General features: G+C 42.8%; 1 protein-coding gene across 1 annotated transcript in view; it reads left to right on the top strand.

The window, feature by feature from the left end:
• GALNT17 (polypeptide N-acetylgalactosaminyltransferase 17) overlaps positions 1–22,884 on the top strand; it is a 215,620-nt gene that overhangs the window by 50,600 nt on the left and 142,136 nt on the right. The window contains exon 2 of the mRNA XM_052804258.1: positions 3,294–3,477. Within this exon, the coding sequence (XP_052660218.1) occupies positions 3,294–3,477 (184 nt within the window). The remainder of the gene's footprint in view (positions 1–3,293; positions 3,478–22,884) is intronic.

The following is a 22,884-nucleotide window of genomic DNA, read 5'->3' on the forward strand; positions in this document are numbered from 1 at the left end:
GCACCTGGGAATATTCATCTTTGTGACTATCCCTGTGGGTGTGTTTGCTATCCTGGGTGGCATTGAAAGAGAGGATGATGGTCTCACGGTAGTGCCCTGCCCAACACGTATGAATTGATCACCTTAATTGATTCCTTTGGTTAAATGACATGGATTTATCTGTACTTACTGAGACGGGGTTTATACTAGTAGAAGGATTGAGAGATTTGTATGCAGAAATAAGGGAATATACTTAGTGAGGAGAGAGAAGTGTATGCTGGGGGGTGTGTGTGTCTAGTCATGATTATGGTCTTGGAATAAAGCAGTTAATGGCATTATAGGCTTGTCCGTCAAAGCTGCTGCATATAAAATCATGTCTTGGCATTTCTCTGGTGCCTTTGCAGTCAACAGAGAGGCTTCATTTCACCAGGACCTTCATTTTGCCTTGTCACTGCAGAGCATGCTACCTTGTGACAGCTGAGGGCGTGGGGGTACAGATGGGTCTAGGTTGGCTCCGCCCACATCTTGGCTGTATTTTGGGAGAGATGGCCTGTGCACCATCTCCTTGTGTATCTTTGTTCTGTTACAAAACCACAGATGGGCAAGTAAGGAAGGTGTCCTTGTGCTGTCCAGCAACTCCCACCCTGCTCTCCCCAGTCTGCATCAGTGGTGGATGAGGATTGAAGGTTGAGCTGTAGAGTACACCCAGCCTACAATGTTGGTGCAGCCAGCTGAATTCCTTGGCAAAGATATCCTTTTTCTGGGCATCTACTGCTGCTAATAGCAGCTCGGGTCCACCAGGCTGAGCAACGTGGAAAAGGCTGGTATAGCTAGTTCCTGTGGTTGTTGGTATTTTGAACACTGAGAGCTAGATTCTTCACCTCTAATTTCAGATACTTTACTGAAATGCTGTAGATGGGAGCCCAATTACCTTAGTCAAGACAGAGGTAAGCACCTCTGGAGACTGATTCAGATCTTGTGGTGGGTGAATTAGCCTTGGAGGGATGAGTCTTTCCCTGCTGTCTTCAAGTGCAGAGATCTGGGAGAAGTGCTGCCTTGGGTGTCCGAGTTAAACAGTTGTAATCTGTTGATCATAGCCTGAGCTTGTGGGTTTTTTTAGACCTGCTTTAAACAAGAGTGAGGTGCTGTGATGTTAGCAGTTCTGATATCCCACTGGGTGGGAACCCCAGATTCCACTGCCCAGCGCCAAGATTCTCCGTCCACAGGGCCTCAGCCAGCCCTCACCCAGCTCAGAAAGTTCCTACTTGTCTTCGGCCCTTCTTACAGATGTGTAGATTCAAAGCACCGATAGCAAAAGCATTGGGGAAGCGAGAAATGTGTTAAAATGAATGAAGAAAAGCAAAGCCAAGCTTTAAAAGCAAACTGGTAGATCCTGAGGATACCTATAGTAGAAGTATGAGCATGCTACATGCTGTGGAAGGACTTCATAGCTCTGTGTTGCAGTCTTTCTGGCGAAGAACTAGCATTGATAGGCAGTAAGAATTTCTTATGGATTTTGGTGGAAACATTTTGTGGGGAAGTTGAAGAAGAAGGAATTAAAATTATAAACTGAATTTCTGTTAGAATGTGTCTGTTATAGTGGTAAAACCCTCAGCTGATGAACTGAGGAAGCTGCTTTGTCTTTTTGGTGTAACAAGAAGCATGATCTAGGGTACCTTAAGGAAATTCATGCATCTACAGGTGCACTGTTCCTGATTAGAAAAATCTAATTTTGATAAAGAAATTGACAATTTGAGAAGACTTGTCTGTTCATGAGAATTTTTTTTTTTTTCCAAATACCATTTTTATTCTGTTGGAGTCTGTGTCTGAAATGAAATTGGTATTTCTTCTCTTTGTAAGCAAGCTGAACCTCATCCCTCCAGCCATTTGGGGTTAGGAAGTTCATGGAATGATCTGCTGGCCTTCTGCAGGCCAGGAAGTTTCACCTTTCCCAGCTTTTTTAACTTAACTCCTCTGGCTGTTGCTGAGTCTAGAGATCGAAAAAGACAGCTTGGATATCTAATCCATCCCCACGTCACAGCCAGCTGCTCCTTGCAGTTGATTTGTTATTATTGTCCTCAGATAAAATCTAATCAAGCCCAGTGCGGTCAGAAGGACTCCATCAACTATCAGAAGCTCCCTAGCAGGGAAGGCTGTTTAGAGGTTCCTTGTCAGAAGGAATAATAATAATAATAATTTCTATTCAAGTGCTTTAAACTGTGATTTACATTCATAGGTGATTTTCTTACTGCCTTACAGTGCTACTTTTTGAGGAAAAAAGTGTTTAAATCTGTGTCTTGTAGATGGGAGGCAGAGTGTTCTGTCCAGGGCAATGGAAATCTGTGGTAGGTTTGGGAGCTGGACCACGCTCATTGCAAAGCCCTGTGCATAACCTCAAGGTTATTGTCCTTTCAAAAGCATCAGTGGTGACAACAGTCTGTTCTGCTCACAGTCAGGGCTCTGCCATTAAAAAAAAGGGAAATATACCCTGGTGTCTTCATTTAAAAACAAAACAAAACAAAAAAACCACCAAACCAACCAAACAAAAAACCCCACAAACAAAAAAACCCACCAAGAAACAAAACAATATCATCCATCAGTTTTTTTTCTGACAAAAAGAGTGTGAGTCTCTGCTAATGAAAAATATTAAAATTCCAGGTGTTCTGTACAACAAATAATAACATGAGCATGAACCTGGCTTCCCACAATCATCACCAAATCATCAATATAGCTCTTTTTGTTCAGCTTGTTTTGAACTTTGCCTATTTCCTTCAGCTATGCAGATATAAATAAATAATTCCACTTGATAAAGGTCTGGGAATGCTATACTTTAAAAGATAAGAAAGCTTTGAAGGGAAATTGTTTTTAAATCCATAACATTTGTATGCTGTTCACTGTTCATACTGAGCAGAAATTCATTCAGTTGGCAGTTAACCAGCCCTATTTTATTCTTATTCTGTGTTCAACCTATCCTTCTCCTGGGGACATCTAACCTTATGTGTAATTACCTCTCTGAGAGTGGGAAGGAGGCCTAAATAACCTTCCTAACAACTAAATAAATGCAGAGATCCCTGGGACAGGTTATCAGTTGGATGCTGGTGGCAGAGATATCAGGAATGGTGTGCCTGAGCCATGAAGAATTTCAAGACTTGAGTTGTTTTTGTTCCAGCATTGGGCCAAAGAACTAGAATTTGAAATGTTTTCAGAAAACCAAAACAAAACACCTTGGATTTTCAGATTATTTTTGTTTCTTTGATAGCTTGGAAATGAGAGTGATGAATTTTAACAGTGATGGTGGCTTTTTTTCTCTCGAGGTCTGTCCAAGTCACTTGGTCTCATAGAAGGCTATGGTGGACGTGGTAAAGGTGGGCTTCCAGCCACCCTCTCCCCTGAGGAGGAGGAGAAAGCAAAGGGACCACATGAGAAGTACGGCTACAACTCCTACCTCAGTGAGAAAATTTCACTGGATCGTTCCATACCAGATTATCGTCCAACCAAGTAAGTACCAGTTGGTCCATGAAGGAGTGCACATGTTTAGGTATCATCTGAGAGCCAGGAATGACGGTTGCTTTCATGTTCTCATGTGATGCTGTTTGCTCTTCCCTCCTTAGCGTTCACAGGGCCATGCTCGGTAATGAGAAACCAATGTAGTTTGGCTGAAACTGAGATAGTTCATAAAGACAATTTATTAGGGGGGAAAAAAGCTAATTTCTTCCCACTCTTCTCTCTCTTGCTTTTTATTTTCCTAAAGCAATACATTATTTTGGCTGATGGTAATGTGATCAGAAGCTCACGTCTGCTTTCGTAAGCAAAGGGCTTTTCACTGAGCTATTGGCCTTTGGTGTTTATTATCCTGTAAATGTGTGCAAGGACTCTCCCTTTCTCCTCCCTTGTCAGCTCCTTCATGTCCCTGCAAGACCTCCAGGGCTCTCCGACTGCCCTTGCGCTCCTCCCAGCGCAGTCCTCCTCCTGGGACAGTGCTGTGGGATCTCCTGTTGATCTTTAAGCAGCCCAGAGAGGTTGCTGTGAGGGAGGGGGTAGAAGCGCTTTAACCTTTTTCCACTGCAGTGGTGGAGGAAGGCATGAGAAAAGGCTTAAAATACCAGTCAGAAAGAGTAACAGCTCCTGAGCAGTGACACCTCTGAGCAGACACCACTGAAGGGAGCCCAATGGATCAGGCAGCAATATCCTTTCTCTATTATTTTTCCCGAATGACCTTTCAAAATGATGGTGATGATGATGTTTACCTGCTAAGCACCATAGAAGAATAGACTTTAAATGAGATGCCAAATCATTTTGTTAGGAGTGTGAGAAAAGACATGCTGTAAGTTTATCTTTATGAAAGTTAATTTCAGATATGGCTAGCAGAGTGTTCATCAAAATAGGAAAGTGTCACTTTGTCCAGGCCTGGAGTGAAATCCCTGATAAAAAAAATGAGCTGAGAGAGATTTAGATTCTGAAAGATACATGTCCAATGCCTGTGTCATTAGGACAGTGACAAAGCCATTGCTTGGCATCTGCAAACCATTGAAAATCATGCAGCAAGGGGATGCAGCTACATGTCTCCAGCATACTGGCAAATTATTAAGGATGTGAGAGCATTGGAGAGCTTTTGTTCCTTCACTTCTCTGCATGCTGCATGAATTTCAAGCAGCCACTCAGAGTTTCCAAGGCTGTCAACCACTGACAATAGAAATATTTGGATGAGTTTTCAAAGGAATGGAGGCCCAGCCTCTAATTCTGCTGGTAGGGTTCGTCTGGACAAAATGAATTGCACCTTTGGCTATATGATATGCAAATCCCACTACAATGACAAATCCTTGAAGTGAGACCTCCTCTAGCAGTTACCTGAGTCTGAGCTGCTCATTTTCATTTCTCATCTGGAACTCTGACTTCTAGCAGAGCCAGCATTACTTTGTGAGGATTAATTTGAGAAGTAATGTTTTTTCAGATCTGTTGGGGAAGAAAAGGATTAATTCTGACATTTTTAGGTTTGCATTGTATTCTTCCTGAGTGCCACTATCCATCATTTCATGGGAGGGTGGTGGAGAGGACAGAGCAGACACAGCAATTTATTAAATGCATCATTTTGGAGCTGGGCTAATACTTTGGAGAGAATTCATGGGTACTGACTGCAGCTGCGTAACTTATTCTCTTTTACCTATGTAAGAACTTCAGGAGCGTGTTTTGGTTATTGGTTTGGTTTTTTTGTGGTTTTTTTTTTTTTTTTTTTTTTAGGGATCAATTGTCTTGGTATTGTAAGAGAGCAGTTGGTCTGGTTATGAAATAGGCTTGAGTTTGCTGGAGGATTTGAAAAGTTTCAGCTTTTTCTACTTCTGACTTTAAGATCCATTCGCTATTTTGTGCATGCAGCTTTATGGCTGATTTTATGAAGGGTTTAATACAAACCATTTAAGTCAAGTATCCTGGTCTCTGATTAAAATAGATTCAAGTCAAAGGAAATTAGCCTAAATGGTTTTGAAATTGCGGCATTAGTGGGGAAAAACTGTTGAAAACCCTCTAGCTGATAAGCATTACAAAGCATGTATTAGTTTTAAATATAATAGTGAAGCCTGTTTGGTTCAACTAAAGGCTGTTCAGCATCCGGAATGCCGATGGACTTGGACTGTTCCTAGCAGTGGCTGTAACTCATGTGTTCTTTCCTTTTAATTTTCTCTTTATTAAAGAAAAAGATTAATGTGGTTAAGTGTCACTCTCCTGAGTGCTGAGCTTTGCTCGATCAGACCTCTTAGTCCTCCTTTTCCTGCCCCCTCTTTGTGACTGTGCCCAAAGTGGAGTAAGGGGAGTTCAGGGGAAATTTGGTATGTTTTGTAATCTTTCTGTATTTGGGCTCCTTGCTTCTCATGGTCAGCATCACTAAGGGTTCAGAGATGCAGGTGTCCCTGTTCAGAGTGATTTGCAGGTAGATGCTGGCAATGCGGAGGCATCATGAGTCCCAACTGATGGCTTTCGAGTCCCTGCCCAGAGGCAGCAGAAAGGGTGGAGGCGTGTTTCCCTGGAGAAGATGGTCCAAGAGGTGTGGGATACAGGATGGTGCCTAGGAGAAGGTAAGGTCTTTCCCAGGGGCAGGAGTGGGGGCAGAATACCTTGCTTGTCTTGATTTGGGGAATTGTGGTGTTTCTTTTTGATAGTTTGGATTATCATCTTTGTTTTGGTTATAAAATGCGGTTTATTTGAGAGGTTTTCTTTTCTTTTCTTAAAATCTGAGGCTGCTCACCTAGGCTGAAGGTAGGAAGTCTACCCTGCTGTTCACCACTTGAGCAGTATTGGGCTTTACGCTGGACTGATTCCCAAAAAAGTGCTGCTGATGGTATGGATACATGAAATAATATGTGTGGTACTGATACCATAAGGGAGCTGTGCCTGTAAGACCTTAGTCTTGAGCTTATTAATATAGATGTTTCTGATCCTGGCCTTCGGCTGAGTAGGAGGGGTTGTGTTGGGTGTGCATTTCAGTGTGCTTTTAGAGTGAATCAGGTAATGGTATTACATTTTGGATGACCGAGAAAGCTACTCCTTTGGCTAAAATAAGGGTGGACTAGTATTTTGGTGCAAGGGACCTTATTACAAGTCTTGCTGCAGAACAGTGGCATAATGAGATAGGCATAGGCACCACGTTTCTATCTTGCTTGATTAGGTTTTTGGACTTTAAGATGAGATTCCTGCGTGTTCTGGAAAACAATTACTGCTTCTAGGTTGGAAGTACCCAAGGTGCTGCCTTCAGACTGCAGGACTTCTACTCAAATCTCCAAAAAAATGAGCCAGAGAGATTTTCTTCAGTTTTCTGCAAAAACTGTGAAGGACAAGGCTGATCTGTGAGTTTTATTGTTGATAAAATTCACAGCATTTTCTGCTTGCCTATGAAGGATGGGGGTGGTTAAGAAGACATGTTTTCTTTATTGAAAGTGAAGCATATTTACATGGGATCCTCGGGGCTGTGTAACGTTGCCTGATTTGGTACTAGATTTTATGCACCGCTATTTTATTCTGTGATGTATGATTTAATGGGAACCCCTCCTATGTCTAGCGGGAAAATAAAAATTGCTGTGTTAGATCAGTCTGCCTGTCCATCTTATCCAGTATCTAATCTCTGATAGTGGAATTACCAGATGCTTCAGGTTGAAGAAATCATATTAAGGATAACTATGAAATAATCTGCCCATCTGGTATGTTCTGTCTTCTCTATTCTCTCTTTTCAATCCTGTCTAATATAAATGTGGAGTTCTCATTATCTCTTTAAAAGTCTGTTCCTTTCTGGAATCCTGCTAAGCTCTGATTCAGTGGTATTTTATGGCATTATGGGATTAAGGAGTAGATTTAAGAAAAATAATACCCACAATTGTTAGGACTATTGAGCCACTGGGTGAAGATGACATATTCCTGCTGCTGCAAATCTCTCAACAGCTGTTCACGTGCAGGCAAGCTTCAAGATATTAAAGGGAAGAGGAAAAATGGTGTAAGTGGTAAGCAACTTCCACAGCTTGATTTTTTCAGATGTTTTGAGAGCTTCCTAGCCAGGAGACCCTACCCTTTCCTCCTGCCTGCCTTGTGGGCCCTGCATATGGGTCAGGCAAAGCATTCAGGCAAAGCATGGCAAAACTCTGGTGGTGTGTATCGGGAGCGTGATCTGCTTTTGTGTTTTCGCAGCGTGCACCTGGTAAAAGGTTCGCATTTACTAGCTGGGCCACATGGCCTTAGAGCAATGTCCTGGGTAGAGTTACACCATCACCTGGAAGCCGTTGCTGAAGATTAAACAGTTACATATCACTGACTTGATTTTAATTTTTCCCAGTGGTGTGTTTGGGGATTGAGTCAGAGTCATTACACTCAAGTGGCTGAATCACCCGTTTATTTCTGTAGTTGCCTTCCTTGGGAGCCTGGGAGCAACTGGGCTTTTTAGCACCATCTGGCTTTAGCTAGTTTTATTACCAGACACTTCTGTGTAGCAGCAAGTTGAAAGTCTTTCTTTAGGATATAGTGGAAAAGACAGAGTTTTAGAGAAGGCTTTGGGTTGTTCTTTGACAACTTAACTTAAAAGGAACTAAATTCATACCTGATTTTATTTTTATTTAAAGTGGTCTGTGTGTGCCCTTTGGGGGCTCTTAGCATGTACATGCTGGGTGCTAGAACATTCTGGGGTGGAGGGAGCAAGCTGTAGCAGGAGGCACTGCTCCCTTTGGGGTCTTTCCCCACTCCTTGAGTACCTCTTGCCCTCTGCCATGGGGCTACCTTTGGGACTCAGGTTATGGGGGTGTTGCAGGGCCAAAGCATTGGATTTTGGTTTTATAATCAAAACTGCATGCATCTTTGGAAAGTCATGAACGTGGATGTGACTTAGATACATCAGGACTGTTCAGGAGGATGGGCCTTGGAGACCTGCAATTCAGTCTCCTGCCTAGGAGACCACACCTGCCTTCACATCTCTCTTGTGTAGAACCCAAAATGTTCTTGTCCTGTGCTAGACACTGGCTGTATCTGCTCTCAGAGCCTTCCCCTGCAGACCGCAAGACTGGCAATGTTTTGTGCTGCAAGGCTCAACCTGTGTCCTGTGGTTGGCTCTGATGGGGCTCAGGAAAGTTTCATGTGCTGTCATATTTATTTTCTTGTGAAGAAGAGCAAGTCTCTTCCACTGTGGAAATAACTAAAAAGACCTGGCTTTGCAGGTGCCTTTGTCTCCGTTTTCTCTTGTACCAAGATACTGAAATGACATACTTTCTCAGCACATATCATGACTCGGTCAGGAGACTGCCCTGGTTTGTGCTTCATACATCTGGCATCACATTTGTGTTAGCATCTCATTTCTTCCCCAAAGCAGAAGGCATCCAACCTCCTTCAAGCTTTGCTTGAAGCAAAATGCTTTTTGCCTTTCGCCCCTGCCCAAACAAGCATATTCTTTTTGGTAGACATGGCTGAGATCTGCAAATATTACTGGAGCAAGTGAGAGATCTCTTTATTGGTGATTTCCTCAAGTTTTTAGTAGCTGGAATGTTCCTGGAGTTGCACATTTGTGATATTATACCAGTTCCTTAGTCATGTCCTGCCCTAGGGTGTTTAGCCAGGCTTGATGAAATGAGTCTGAGGAGAAGGACAGCGCTTAGGAAGACAAAACCAAACTACTTGAATTATGCTGGTGATATTTGCTGGGAAATAGTGTTTCATGACTGTTTATTTGTAGTCATTGCTGTTTATTACAAAAAAAGAAGGTCAAAAGAGCTCTTTCTCTGTTGCGTGCACAATAAGTTATTTTACCTTTCACAAAGAGGTTTTTGTTTTGTTTGGTGTTTTTTTTTGCAATCCTATGTACAAGCAATAGCAAGGAAGAGAGAGGCAAGACGTAGTGATTTTTCTTCATCAAATAACGGAAGGAAAAACTAGCGAGGAATCAAGACAGTGTAAGAAGGAGAAAAACCATGACTGTTTCAGATGTGAAATTCTCTTTGAATAGCATGTGGGAGTGTATTAAAAGATACTCTTATGTCTAGGGAGAAGTCAGAACTAGTTGTGTATCTTCTCTCCTACTAGATAGTTGTGGGTCTGATCCAGAGTTGTATGAAGAACACTCTTGCCCTTGGCTTTTTATGGCTTCAGCCATAAAAAAAGGAAAAGTAGTATTTTCCAATACTTGGAAAGATGCCATGTGAAAATTTTCTGGGAGAGCAAGTAAAGAAATCGAGCAGTGAGTATCTGTGTCAAAGCTCTGGCATAAAGGAAATGTGCCTCAGAACAAGGCTCACCAAAACTAGATCAGTTTTGCAACTCAGAGACAGGTTGCCAGATTTTTTCTGTCCATGCATGCCATCCTGCCCAATCTGTCTGAACTCTGTGTAGCTTTAGGCATTTTTATTCTGCCAGGCTGCACAAATTCCTGGTGCTCTCCAAAGGAATGCTTGAGGTTGTGCCAAATCTGTCCCTTCTCTGCTCTGAAGATTGTGGGGGTAGGAAGATACTTGTAAGCCCAGCTTCAAACCTGAGACAATTTTGTTTTTCTTTCTCTGGCATCATCAAGGTACTGGTGATCTGAAGAGCCGCCACTGCTGTGCTGTGTATGCAGGCACTGCCTGGCGCCGAAGCTGCGTGCACCACCTGCCTCTCCAGGGACAGTGCTGCAACTTTTGGTGACTTTTGGATGATATGCACGAGAGGAAAAAGCTGCTTTATCGCTGCATTGCTTTTCCAGTACTAATACAAACCAGGGTGCTATTGAATAAATGCTGCTATTGATCTTTATTCCTCAGTGCATACCAATATGCATGTATTGGAGAGATTGTTACTGGACTTCCAGTAATTCTTTTTTTTGAAAAATGGGCAAGTAAAGTCTCTGAAGACACACTTTTCCAGCTGTGCTTGGTATTTGCTGGTTATTTTTTATGCCTACTACTGTGACCTCTTAGAGGGAGCCAGCTCCATGGCACAGAGCAGTGTGGTGCCTTGCACGCACATGCAGGCAGATAGGGTTGGCTCCAGTGAGAGCTATGAAAAATCACCTTAGAACTGAAAGTATCTGACTTCCTACTGAAAAGTTTAGGGGTTTATTTTTTATTTCTATTCTGGATTTACATAGGGACATAGGATAACTTTATTTTTCTTTTTTTTTCTTTTGAAGTAAAGGTCATTGAGGTGTACTTTGTCTGACAACTATGTGTGCTCTGTATGGAGTCAGAAGTGTGTCAAAAGCCTTTAGTGCTTAGAAGTCCCAATACCTTCTTTAAACTCAGTAAGAAAGTGCTTTTGGGGAAGTAACTCTAGAGTTTGTTTAGTGGCTGTTACGAGATTCTCTTACTATCGTTATGCTGCATAGTGTAATCTTGAAACACTGTGACCATGGATTTATATATATGGTACCTAATTTTTTTTTATGCAATAGATTCCACTAATTGTCGATTTTCCTGACTACAAAATTATTCCTTATTCTTGTAAGTTTGGAACATGATGCTTCAGGGAAGACTTCTATCTGTGAAGTGTGCTATAAAACATTTACTAATGTAAACCTAAGTATTAAATGCACGCTTTGGCAGAGGATGGGATTAGTATAATTTAACAACTTGCTTTTGTGCTCTTCTGAATTCTGGTGCTGAAAAATACCTGTGTTACCATAAATACTTCTACTAAACTATACTTAGGAAAATAAATGAACCAAATTAAGCTTTGGATACACTTCTTTTAAGTTGGCTTCCAAAGGAATCAAAGCTTGTGTGTTTGTGCTACTGATTTGCTTCCACGTATTGCAGAGAGCTTTTCTATTGCCACAGGAGCTTTTAAATAGGTTGCATATTCACAGCCAAACCAGGCAGAGGTATGAGTCAAACACTGGTGTCTGACAACATCGGTCCTGAAGTCATTTATTTAGTTTTCCAGCATCCATGGCAGTCTGTGTGTGTTGGCTCGCGTGGCCGGTGGGTTGTTGCCTTGAGCTGCCGATCTGAACGTGTGCAGCTCGGTGGGATGGGGTGACCTGGGCAGTGGGTGAGCTTGTCCTGCAGTCAGTGGCTTGGAGATCCTACACCGAGGATGTCCCAATGACTCTTTTTCTTTGTGTGTGAAGTAGCTTGTGCGCATGGGGAGAGATGAGTAAGTGGATGTGCCATTCATAATTGCTCTGGTTTTTATGTCCCTTAGATCTGTCTGAACCTAATAACTTTATTACAAGAGCCCCTCACAAAAATAAATCCTGTTCTGCACATTTTGTTTTTACAACTTAGTAGATCACTTCTTGTTAGAACTTGCTGAGTAAGTAATGTGCATTTAGAAATGCCTGTATATCCCTAAATATTTAAATTGTAATCTATATTTTTGATACTTTAATTCTAAAATATAAAGCATAACACTCCTGAAAAATACTTAATGGAAATAAGGTAGGTGCTTTAAAAAACAAATTTTGTGGGGAAATGTGGGGAGTTTTAGAGCTTTAATGATCAGAAATAGTTTATGAGAATCTAGTGTTCTGAATCTATAAATGCTAAAGTGTACCAGACAGCATTAGGTCTTTTAAGATGCTTGGATAACAGAAAATGGTTTGCTTTTCCATTTACTTCATAGGGTAGACAATTGATTTAATATTGATAATCCCTTTTGCAAGAAGACATGTGCAACTGAATCAGCAAAATACAAACTAAAATAAGCAATCAATGAATGGAGCATGATTAGGAAGTGGCAATATGAATAGCAGTCTGAACACTTGCTTTCTCTTAAGCTTATTCATAATCTTTACAAAAGCCAAATGAAGATCAATTCATTTCCTGGTGAAGCTTTATTTTTGTGAGTAGAACATGAATGAAGCTTATTTGAAATCAATAGCTTTAGTTTGTAGAATTGTCACCAGTTCAGAAGGATATGCAAGGTTTTTCCTTTCCTACTGAGATTTAAAGACAAAAAGCAGTACAGATATGTAAGTAACAGCTGAGAAGCAGTGCATGTGACTGGATTGAGGAAACTTGAGCAAGCTTGAACCTGCCTGTGTGTGTGTGCACATGCTATGTGTGTAGATAGCAGAAGATTGTAACATGATTTATAATGCATTGTATTTCAGCCACAGTCTTTTGCAGCCCAGTGACGAGTAAATCATTCAATCCAATCAGTGCACCATTGATATATAAGAATTCACCTCCCAGGTTTTCAGCTGCATCAATGCAAAGTACGTATTGGTTTTCTGTGGCAAAGCAGAGCGTGCGCTGGGCCAGGAGGGGATCTGTGAATAGCTACTGGCTGTGGGCAGAAGAGCAAAGCCAAATCTTGGATGTGTATTACTGTGTTAAGTTTGGCTGTGCAGGTGGGAGAAGATTTTGTGTGCAGTTCTGTGTTAGGTCTTGTGAGAAGCGGGTAAAAGTCAGATGGCATTCATAAGATGAGGAGGAGAGGGAAGAAGGCTCCTGAATTTTGCTACTGTGTGGTTTTCAGGCATACATCCAAACCTCTGGTGTGTATAGGTAAATGACAAGTACGTATCGGGAAGGTGTAGACCATATGCCACTATATGTATTTCCATACATGTTTGCTGTTTGTGTTTTTGTCTGCTTACATCAAGTATATCATGGCCACTGCTGCCTAAAAATCCATGTAATAAGGCAGTCTGTATTTACAATCTGAAGTTGCAGTATACATCTTTCTCCTTTGGGGGCTGGTGGTGGTGGCAGGATGAGAAAGGAGCTGAGTTCGTGTGTCAGGCTTTAGATACTCCTGTTAGTGTCTCTGTTGTGGCAGGAAAAAAAAAATCTATAGCCTTAAATCGTGTTCTCTGGGCTTAAGTAATAGTAAAAGACTTTCTAAAGTGTCTCTGCTAGGTAGCTGTGTTTCTGTTGTCATTTGGATCTCTGCAGATAAAGTCAGGCATTGAATAGGCATAGCAAAAAAGGTCTGATACCCAACTCTCGGGTCATCTCCAGCTCATCACTAAAAATTACAGTACAGTTTTTTTATTCTTAACCCTGTAGCAATTCAGCTCTTGTTTGACTGGCTGTATTGCGTTGGATCCCTCCCTAAACTACTGAGTAGGCATGTAAATGGTGTTATTGTTTTGCACTGGGGTAAACTGGAATGACCTTTCTCCCTGTATGCTCAGCTCCGAGTTGGTTAGCTTTGTCTCCTGGTTTTGTCTCTCTTGTATTTTGTTTTGGCAGAGGTGGAGAATGCAACCCGTAACAGTAGAAAAGCCATACAGGGGCAAATTTAACCATAGAATAGCAGCGGTGCTGTGGATCTTCATCTGGGGAGTAAAGGGAAACTTCTGGAATATTGGAGTGAATGCTTCTGGCATATTGGAGTCGGCTTTTCGCATTTTTTGCACTAGAAAAAAAAAAAGTTGCATGAAAAACTAGAGTACAGGACAGTGTGTCCAGTCATTGCTTTTGCACTCTATCACTACCTGCCTGTGTGGTCTTCAAGTTTATTAACTTCTCCATGCTTAATGTAGCCTATCATTAAAGGGGGCACCAATATTTATAGCCAGTTAATTGCATTCAGTTAACTAGTACCTGAAATTAGAATATGAGTAGAAATGCAAATCAAAAGCAGCCCCATCCTCTATTTTTTGACTCTTTTAATATTGCTTGTGACTTTTTTTTTTTTTTTCCCCAAATGAAGCAGTACGTATCTCTTGCCAAATGGTGTGTTATCATGACCTCGGTGAGTGGCCTGCGCCATGTGGATGTGTGGGTGGGTTGCGGTGGTGCCGGCTCTGTGATGCTTGGGTTGTAGAGCTCTCCTTGTGTGACTTGCACTATGCAGAAATTTGCCAGGCAGGGCTGAGCGACACCCCTCTGCTGAGGCTGATGTAATTCTGGCAGTGGTTAAGTAAACTTACACAGTGATTTCTGTACATAACAGAAAAGGCTTAAAAACCTTTTCATCTTCCCAGTTCATAAACCCATCATCGGAGTGGATCTGTTATTACAAAAAAGAAGAGCTATCTCTAAAAATCCTTTGTGCCTTTTAAGTTCATCATTTTTATACTAGCTGTTCCAGCAGTGGCATCGTTCCACCCTGTGTTCCAGGTAGCACAAGTGTTGGCCACTTTTCTTATTCATTGCTCTAAGTATGTACCAGGGATGTCAAAATCTTGAGTTCCCATGAGATCTATTCTAGTAAGATGCTCCTACAGTAAGGCTATATATCAAGGATTTCATTTTATATTTGGCAGGTAAGGCTTACAGCAGTGACAGTTTTATACCAACCTACCTGAGTAGAGCTGTGAACTTGTTGGTAAAGCTTGCTGGTGTGATTGCCACCCTGAAGTCACTGGCCTGGGAGGCTCACCCTGGGAGGGTTAGGGCTCACTTCACTGGATGTGCCCATCTGAAAGTTCAGTCTAGGTCTGCCTGTGTTCAAGGGAGAAAAAAGCCTTTTCCACCTATCCAGAAAGATAGTTGCATCAGTCTGTTATACCAGACAGCAATATACTTATACCTCGGATAGAGGGGTCGAATAAATGGTCCTTTGGCAGTGTCAGTGTCTCTTCATTGACCTCGAAGGGAGCTTTGACTTATTCCTTAGACTAGATGTCTCTTAATTAGCCACATCCAGTATTGTGTCTACATGATTGGCTACATGAGCAGTAGACACCTCTAATAGAGGATGTCAAAACATACACTGTTAATTTACAATTTTACATTACTGCCTTTCATCCCGTGATCTCTGAGCACTTACAAGCTTGTAATTGTTGAGGATTTGGTTGCCCCTGTGTAGCAGAGTCAGTGTTCCTCTGCTTGATGGCACTGGCTGGCGTGGTGCCAGTCCTTCCTCAGTGGAGACACAGGGTCTGCGCAGCAGTTTGGTGATGAAGTCGAGAGCAGACCTTGAATCGCAGCCTGATAGCTCAGGATCTGCACTGCATAGGAGGTCAGGGTGCTTCTCCCTTTGATACGGTGATGCCTGTCTTTGTAAAATGCTATAGACAGCCATTTTCAAAGCCTGTTCCTTTGGTCCATGCCTATTTCGACATTATTCAGTGTTCAGTTCTGTTTGGAGGGGACTGTTTTAAAACAAACAGACAAAAAAATGCTCCTAAATTTTCTCCCTGTCAGATGTACTTTGCCTGGGATGACAGATGGACTAACAGACTGGCAGAGCCATTGCAGCAGGACCTGTGGGTTTTGTCCCTGAGCCCGTTGACCTCCTGTCACCTTGGGGTTGACCACTTAATTTCTGCATTCCTTCATTTGGAGCAATGGTAATGTTAACTTTGAACAACATCATGTGGTCCTTAAACCATTGATGCCTTAGTTAAGGGGACAGCAGCCTCCTTCTCCTGAAGAGTCTTGACAAACTGAGAGTCCCCAGCCCTGCTGTGGATGTCCATGGTGTCCAGATATGTCCAGGTGTGGCCCTGAGGGAGGCATGTTCACCTCCTTACAACATGGTCATGCAGGGCAAAGGCACTGGGCTGTGTCTAGCCTTACCTTGTCAGGGTCTATTTTGTCACGGTGGGACTGAGGAGGAGCAGACAAGGAGCTGGGCGGCTTGATGCAAGAAATAGATACAGTGGACATCATTACTTGCGCTGTCCTGAAATGTACGTACCTGGTAATAGGCACCCATACGCTGGCTATGGGATTATAAACCACACTGTGTGTTAACCTGCTCTTGGGACCCTGCTCCACCAAGAGAGTCCTGATGCTGTGTCTCTGTAATGGGGTAAAATTGTTGGTACATTGTATTTGGGGGTGCTCTGAAAGTGCAGTTTTGGGACCCAAAGGGTCAGAGCTTCCTAGGCACTGAGAGGTATATCAATAATTCTTTTAGTTGCAAGATAATGTTTGCTCTACCTTGCCTTTATAAGAGCTTAGTGAAATAGTAATCTGTATGATAGTAATTTTGGGGAGAATTCCACTTAATGTGCAGAAATTCTAACCAAGTTGTCTCTTGCGCGCCCTTAGCTTTAATGTTGCAGTTCCATATATCACTGTAGGAAAGGCATTTAAAAATGTATGAGTTTATTAAGTTGAACTCTCTGTCTGCTGCCGAACCGTGTTTTGTAGGAAAATCTACAAAATCCTGTAAAAGAGGTGCCAACATAGTTGAGCACTTTCATGATGCTAACAGTGTTTTTAAGGACAGTAAGTAACAAGAATCATTTATTCTACTAATCAAAAGAATATTTGCCTATTTAAATATTCAAACCCTCAAGCCTTAGACAAGAATGAAACGTCAGGAAGGGATAAGCTCCTGATAAGCACGTTAGCTGGATTTATTTTGTGTGGTGGCCAGCAAAGAAATGATTAATAACTATATGTCAGGAGCCAGATTGGGGAACTACAGGGTGCTCAGAATTAAAAATAAAAAGTATGTGTGTGTGGAAATCTAGCCACTAGAGTATGTAGGAGAGAAGGAAATCTTTGAAAACCCATCATCAGGATCTTCTTTTATGAAGAAGTGTGATCTCTGTAATCAGAACCACCAAATTCTTTGTCTGCCCTGTCGTCTTCCACAGGCACATAGGATCTGGGTTCCTCCATCCATTTTGTGCCACTGTACAACTGGCACAGATTTTCCTGTCTATTTCTCTCTGCCCAGTTCATGAGTGTTTATTATGTCTGATCACACAAAAAAGATGGAGAGGGGTCCAGTAGGACCTGCATTAGTAGCTACAGGAGTAGCTTCATAGGATGTGGGAGCAACATAGAGCCCTAAAGGCTGGGGGCATTCTGCAGACCATGGGTGTTCAACCTTCTTCATGGCGGTTCCTGCTGTTGGCATTTCAAAAGGACATGTAGAAGGGATGTCACCTTCATGCAGTGTGGGTGAATTGTGTCTTGAACAGCCCTAAAGGGCATTTCTGCAAGGATGAGTAATGGCATAGTGTCAAAGCTAATGATGATGTAGCTATTAAATAGATACACTGGTCATCAGTCAGCCTGAGTGCCCGTCAAGGCTAGCACAGAGGGCTTCTGCTCCTGAGACTCTGCCATGTGGCAGCTGAAGCAGTGGGTCCAATACCTGCATGTGGCCATCAATGTGTTCCCTAACTTAAGAGCGTAACACATTGCTGTATGCTTCCAAAAATTATCTCATCTGATGCTGCCTAATCCTTACCTGTGCCAGACATTAATCAGACAAATTAAATAGTTCCAATGGCTGGGAAAAAGCAGCCTACTGTTATTTTGTTGACCTTTTCTCCTGTGTGTATTTTTCATACTTGACATCCATCCAAAGCAGAGTAGAGCCTGGCCATCCTGCTTATAACATGGACACTGTACGTAGTGTCCTTCGTACGTTGGGTTACAGGGATGGGGAATCTTAGTGGCTTCATGCTGGTGGAAGGACACAAAGCAATGGGTAGGCCAGGGAGGGCTGAACATCAGCAGCGAGAAAGTAAGACGACCTTACTCGAAGGTGATATCAAGGTTTTACAGTAGACTTCTATGTTCCTGGTCTGCCAGTAATTCACTTTTGGGCAGTTTTGTGTGTTATTCTTCATCACCTCTTCAGCTGTCAAGTAGTGACCATTCCTGCACTGGTGGAAGTGGGAAGCATAAAGCCTGCACCACATTTAAGTCTCCAAACAACATGTGCTACCTTCTTTTAACAACAGTTACCTTGCACTGATGTTCAGAATGAGTAGGAGTTGGTCTTGTCTAGTGCTGTTCTATAGGGTGGGACTTTGTGTTTTGGGGATTTTCAGCATGCTGGTGCCCTTTCCTGCTGTCCACAGCATATAGAAAGTTTTGCTAGCTCTTCTTGGTTATTGAATGTAAGGAGTTGGTAAAATTCTCTTGTGCTTTGTGGAGCACTAAACAGAGATGCTTTCTTTCCAATCAAGGATGTTGTATGTGTGGACAAGGTACCTGTGTGCTCTGCTGGCTGTCTCTGAGGTGGTGGTATGGGGCAGGGATATGTGCTACATTATGAGGTGAACAAGTTGCAGAGTAACTCTCTGGACTCTGCCTATGCCTGTCTGCTAGGACGAGCTCTGCTGTTACTGTGACACTGGCTCAGAAGGTATTTTCCTCTGCTGTTCGCAGTGATGGTACCTGAGCCTGGCCTGCAGTGGCTGCTTTGCCTTTTCTGCCTTTCTGCACTTGCATGTATTTATCTTGAAAACAGCATTATCAGCCTGGAGCAGTTGAATAAAGGGAGTGCTGATGCTGTTGCCCATAGCAAGCTTCCCAAGCTTGGAGGTCAGAGCTAAGTCCTGCTCTGTGTCCATGTCTGGGAGGGGAGCGTGAGATCTGCTTTTGCAGCTGGCAGTGGTTTCTGAGGAGCCCCTCGGGACCTCCTTTTGCTGCTGACTGAGGAAGGTTTCACTGCCAAGGTGAGCAGCTGACCTGCCTTGCTGATGGTCTGTGCTGGAGCCACGATGCCAGATTTGCTCCTACCAGAGCACTGCATGCCTGTCAGACAGGCTGGCAGGATTGTGTCAGATTGGGGACCTCAGCTACAGCTTATTTGGGAAGGGCTTTAAACCAAGGGGCAGGCAAGTGATGGGGGGCTGGGGGAGGAGTATCCTTCCTCTTACTATATTGTAAGACCCCACACAGATATAACTGCACTGCCTTTGGCTTTCCCTCAATCTTTGTTGTTCTTCAGTTGCTGGTTAGATGTATATTTAGAAATAAAAATGTAGCTTGGGGGAAGATGGTTGTCCTCTCCCCAGGCTCTGATGTGGCTTCTGCTCTCTGGCTTAGGCACTGTGGTCTTGCCCAGGACCCCTACACGTTGCTTCTTCCCTTGTGCTGTAGGGCATGTTTGAGTGCTTCCTTTTATGAGAAGGTTTTGTTTTTCATTGGCATTTCTTGAACTTTCTGTTTGGCTTCACTTGCCATTTTGTTGGCATCCCAGACAGTAAGGAACCGAGTTGAGTGCAGAGTTGGAAACGACCTTTGCAGAAGGTTTTGTGCTGGTCGGGCTGCGGTGATCAGATTTGGGGCATTCATCTGCAGACCAAAGGGCAAATGATCAAATCTGCAAGCAGAACCTCTGCTTATGCTCCAAATTGTGCCTTGGGTAGTGTTGAGGTGGCATCAGCCTGGAGGAAAACAGCTCATGGCAAAATGTTGTGTCTCTTTGGTTCCATACAATGCAAAAATATGTCTCAAAACAGATGGTGAGACTGTTTCACCCGAGTGTTTTAAGGCACAGCGGGTGTGAGGTTAGATTTTTCTCTACCTTTTTAAAACTGTTACTTAAAAACATCATCAGTGGTCTGAGTCTGCAGCAGCAGATATTTTTCCTTCAGCGGTGTTTTTCTAATACCTCTTTACCACCTGATACTCGTCTCAGTTTGTCTCTCTCTAGACCCTGACAGACAGCCTCTGCATGTTGTTGCACCCCCATCCCGCAGTTGCAGAGATGGCTCCAAAGGGCTCCAGGCTGGGTAATAGGCATTAGGAATGATTTATTAGAAATAGATCATTAGGAAAATCAGGTTACTGATGGTTTGTGTTCAGATAGCCTGTTGAAGCCTGTTTTTTAATCTAGATCCAAGTATTACCTTTAAAATATTGGATGTATTTGAAAACCAGGGTACATCGGACCAAAGCAGGCTTTTCAAATTTATGGAGTTCTGCCTCCTCACTGGAAGTGGGGACAGCTATACTTTCTGCTTAATGGTATTTAATCTCCACTTACAACTTTGGTAGGCATATTTTTGTTGGAACTGGGGGGAAAAGAGGCAGTACAAAAGGCACAAATTAGGAAGAAGGTGACAGTCTTGAAGATTTGAGGTTCTGTGCAAAATAGATGCATGTGCTGTCAGGAGTGGATGGCCTGAGTGAGGCACATCACAGAAGGTAGAAGATGATTTCTAGAGCCAGTGATGAATATAATCTTTAATGCAGCATCTGGGGTTAGCGATTACTTGATCTCGCAGTATTAGCGGTATTTCTGCTTTGTGATCTGGGGAGAAAAGCAAGCTGCAGGTCTGTCTGTCCAGCTCCTCTCTGGACTAATATCTGAATGCTGTTGCTCACTTTTTCCAGAGTATGAGATAATGATCCTGTTGTCCCAGGTTATGGACTTTGAAAGAATATAATGCATTATTGTCTCTTTCATTAAATTGGTGGGTTTTGGGTTTGGTTTTGGGTTTTTTTGTTTTGTTTTTTGTTTTTTTGTGGTGAAAGGTGCTACCGGGCAGCACCTGTCATCCGTAGAAGATGCACTGTACACAGTTTGTCAAGTCACACCATCAGCATAAAAGTCCATCATCGGCTCTGTGCAAGCATGGTTTGATCTGCAGCTGAAGGATCAGACAAGTGGGTGCCTGTTTTGTCCTGGAACAGCCCATGTTCCAGGCTGTTCATAAGCTGCACTGATTAGTGCTGATAAATGGCTTGTATATGGGGGTAGCGAAGGTGTAGAAACTATCTGAGTTCGGCTCTCAGTTGCTTGATACTGGACAGTGTGATTCTAGGTGGTTGATGGAAATAGCTTTGTGCCCCAGAAGACAGTTGATATGTATTAATCGAGTAATAGAGTGGCTCATGTTAAATCACTGAGCAGGAAGAAGTGTTTTGTAAATGTTACTTGCCATTTTGTGGCCTCTTTGTGTTCTAGGAGTGCTTGCTGTGATTCCAGGTTATTTTTCTGCTATGGGATCATGAAGCAGTAAATGATATGATATCCCTTTTCTGTTACTGAGACAGCCAATAAACATCCTAATCTCACTTGCTGCACTGAAGAGTAGATTTACAGCTATGTGGTGAGCATAAAACAAATGATCGGAGGATTCAAAGGCAGACTCCTGCAGCAGACAAACATACGTAGTAGCAAAACTTGGGGTTTTTTTGTGTGTGTGTGTTGAAATTGGCTGACTTGATTAATACGACCTGATGTATGCCAAGCTGTTCAGCATAAACTCAACCATATTTCCCCTTCCCCCCTGTCCCCTTCTCATTCTTCATTTGTTTCTGAATGGCTTCTTACATAAAGCAGTAACTGCAGAGAATTTGCAGTAAAAAATGTCCTCCGTGAATACATTTTATTTCATGTGTTTCCTTTCATGTTCTCCTGATTGCAGAGTTGGGCTTCACGTAGATCTTGGACCCGAGAATGGTGTCAGCGTCTACAGTCCAGTAGTGCCGTGGCCTCTCTGTCCGTCCGCCTCCCTGGTTCCTTTGCGGGGCAGGTGGGGAGGACACTGGGAGCTGGTCCATGTACGTGCCAGGCAAAGGTTTATGCTGGGTCTGGTGTCTGTAGTCGGTCCGTCAGTCTGTTTCTGGAGTGAAAAAAGATGTGTCTGAGCCTTGGACCAAGGATGGAGTAAACCCCCTTTTTCCCCTGTTTAAGGACAAGTGACACTTCTCAATGAGAGCTCAGTGAGGTCCTTAAATTAAACCCAATGCCATACATTAGGAGGTTTTCCCCAGCCTCTCAAAACTTAGAGAGTTTTGTGAGCATGGTTTAATAGGATGTAGCAGCATGATTTAATGGGACATAAAATGCCTCTTACTCTGATATCCCATTGATCTAAATGAGAGACAAAACTATAAGGGATCTGTTTCTTTTTGCTATTGATTCACAATATTTTGATATAAATCCTGCAAGCAGGTGCCAGCCTACATTTAACTGAAGAGAGCAGGATTTAGTGGGGAAAATGTCATTGTGTAACCTGCACTAATTAGTTTACAGGTGTTGGCAAGTAACTAGTGTTCTGTGCTGTACCAGTCGAGTATTTCTCATCTAGCAAAGAGGAGGTTGTGAGGGATCAACTGCAGCGTGCTTCTCTCCAGTCAGAAGTGTTTTCAGATGTAGAAGACCAGGTATTGCCCTTTTGTAAACTGGCACAGTGCCTCTGCTGTGCAGCTCTGCCTTGGGTCCATGTGCAGATGTGTACTTGGCTGATGAGCACCTGATACATGGGGGAAAAAGTTACCAAAATGGCTTTTTGGTAATGATGGAAAACTAAAAGTGGACAAATTTAGGTTGAAAATGAGGTGCTGGTCTTTAACCCTATGTGTAACTCATCACTGACACCAACAGGAATGTATTGTCGTGGTCTCTCCATTGCATTTCATTTAAATTTAAAAGTTTTCAAATGGATGGAGTGTTCCCTTGGAAATCCAACTTACTGGACAGAGACTTGCTTGTGGGCAGACCAGATACAGTGTGAGCTGAGCGTTAGAAATAAAACCTGAGATTCTCCTCCTAGAAGATGCGAGGAGCTGCGAAGGTTTTCCAGCCTACGTAAGAAATGGATTTGCTTTGGTGTTAATTCAGGTTCTAGAAAAGCTTGGCAAAAATCTCAGAATAACAGGTTTATTCCTAGAGCTTCTTGTCTCCCATGTGCTGCTTAGCCTCGAGCTTCCCTGAGAACCTTCTTGAATATCACATTTATCTCATTAATTGCTAATCCCTGAATAGACCAGCCCGTGGTCTGGGCTGACGACTACAGCTGTGCTAGAATCTGGTTCTGGCCCTGTGCACCCCCTTTTGGATAATTAGTAATGAATCCTGAAT

This window comes from Harpia harpyja, chromosome 12, assembly GCF_026419915.1.
Source record: "Harpia harpyja isolate bHarHar1 chromosome 12, bHarHar1 primary haplotype, whole genome shotgun sequence".
NCBI classification, from domain to species: Eukaryota; Metazoa; Chordata; class Aves; order Accipitriformes; family Accipitridae; genus Harpia; species Harpia harpyja.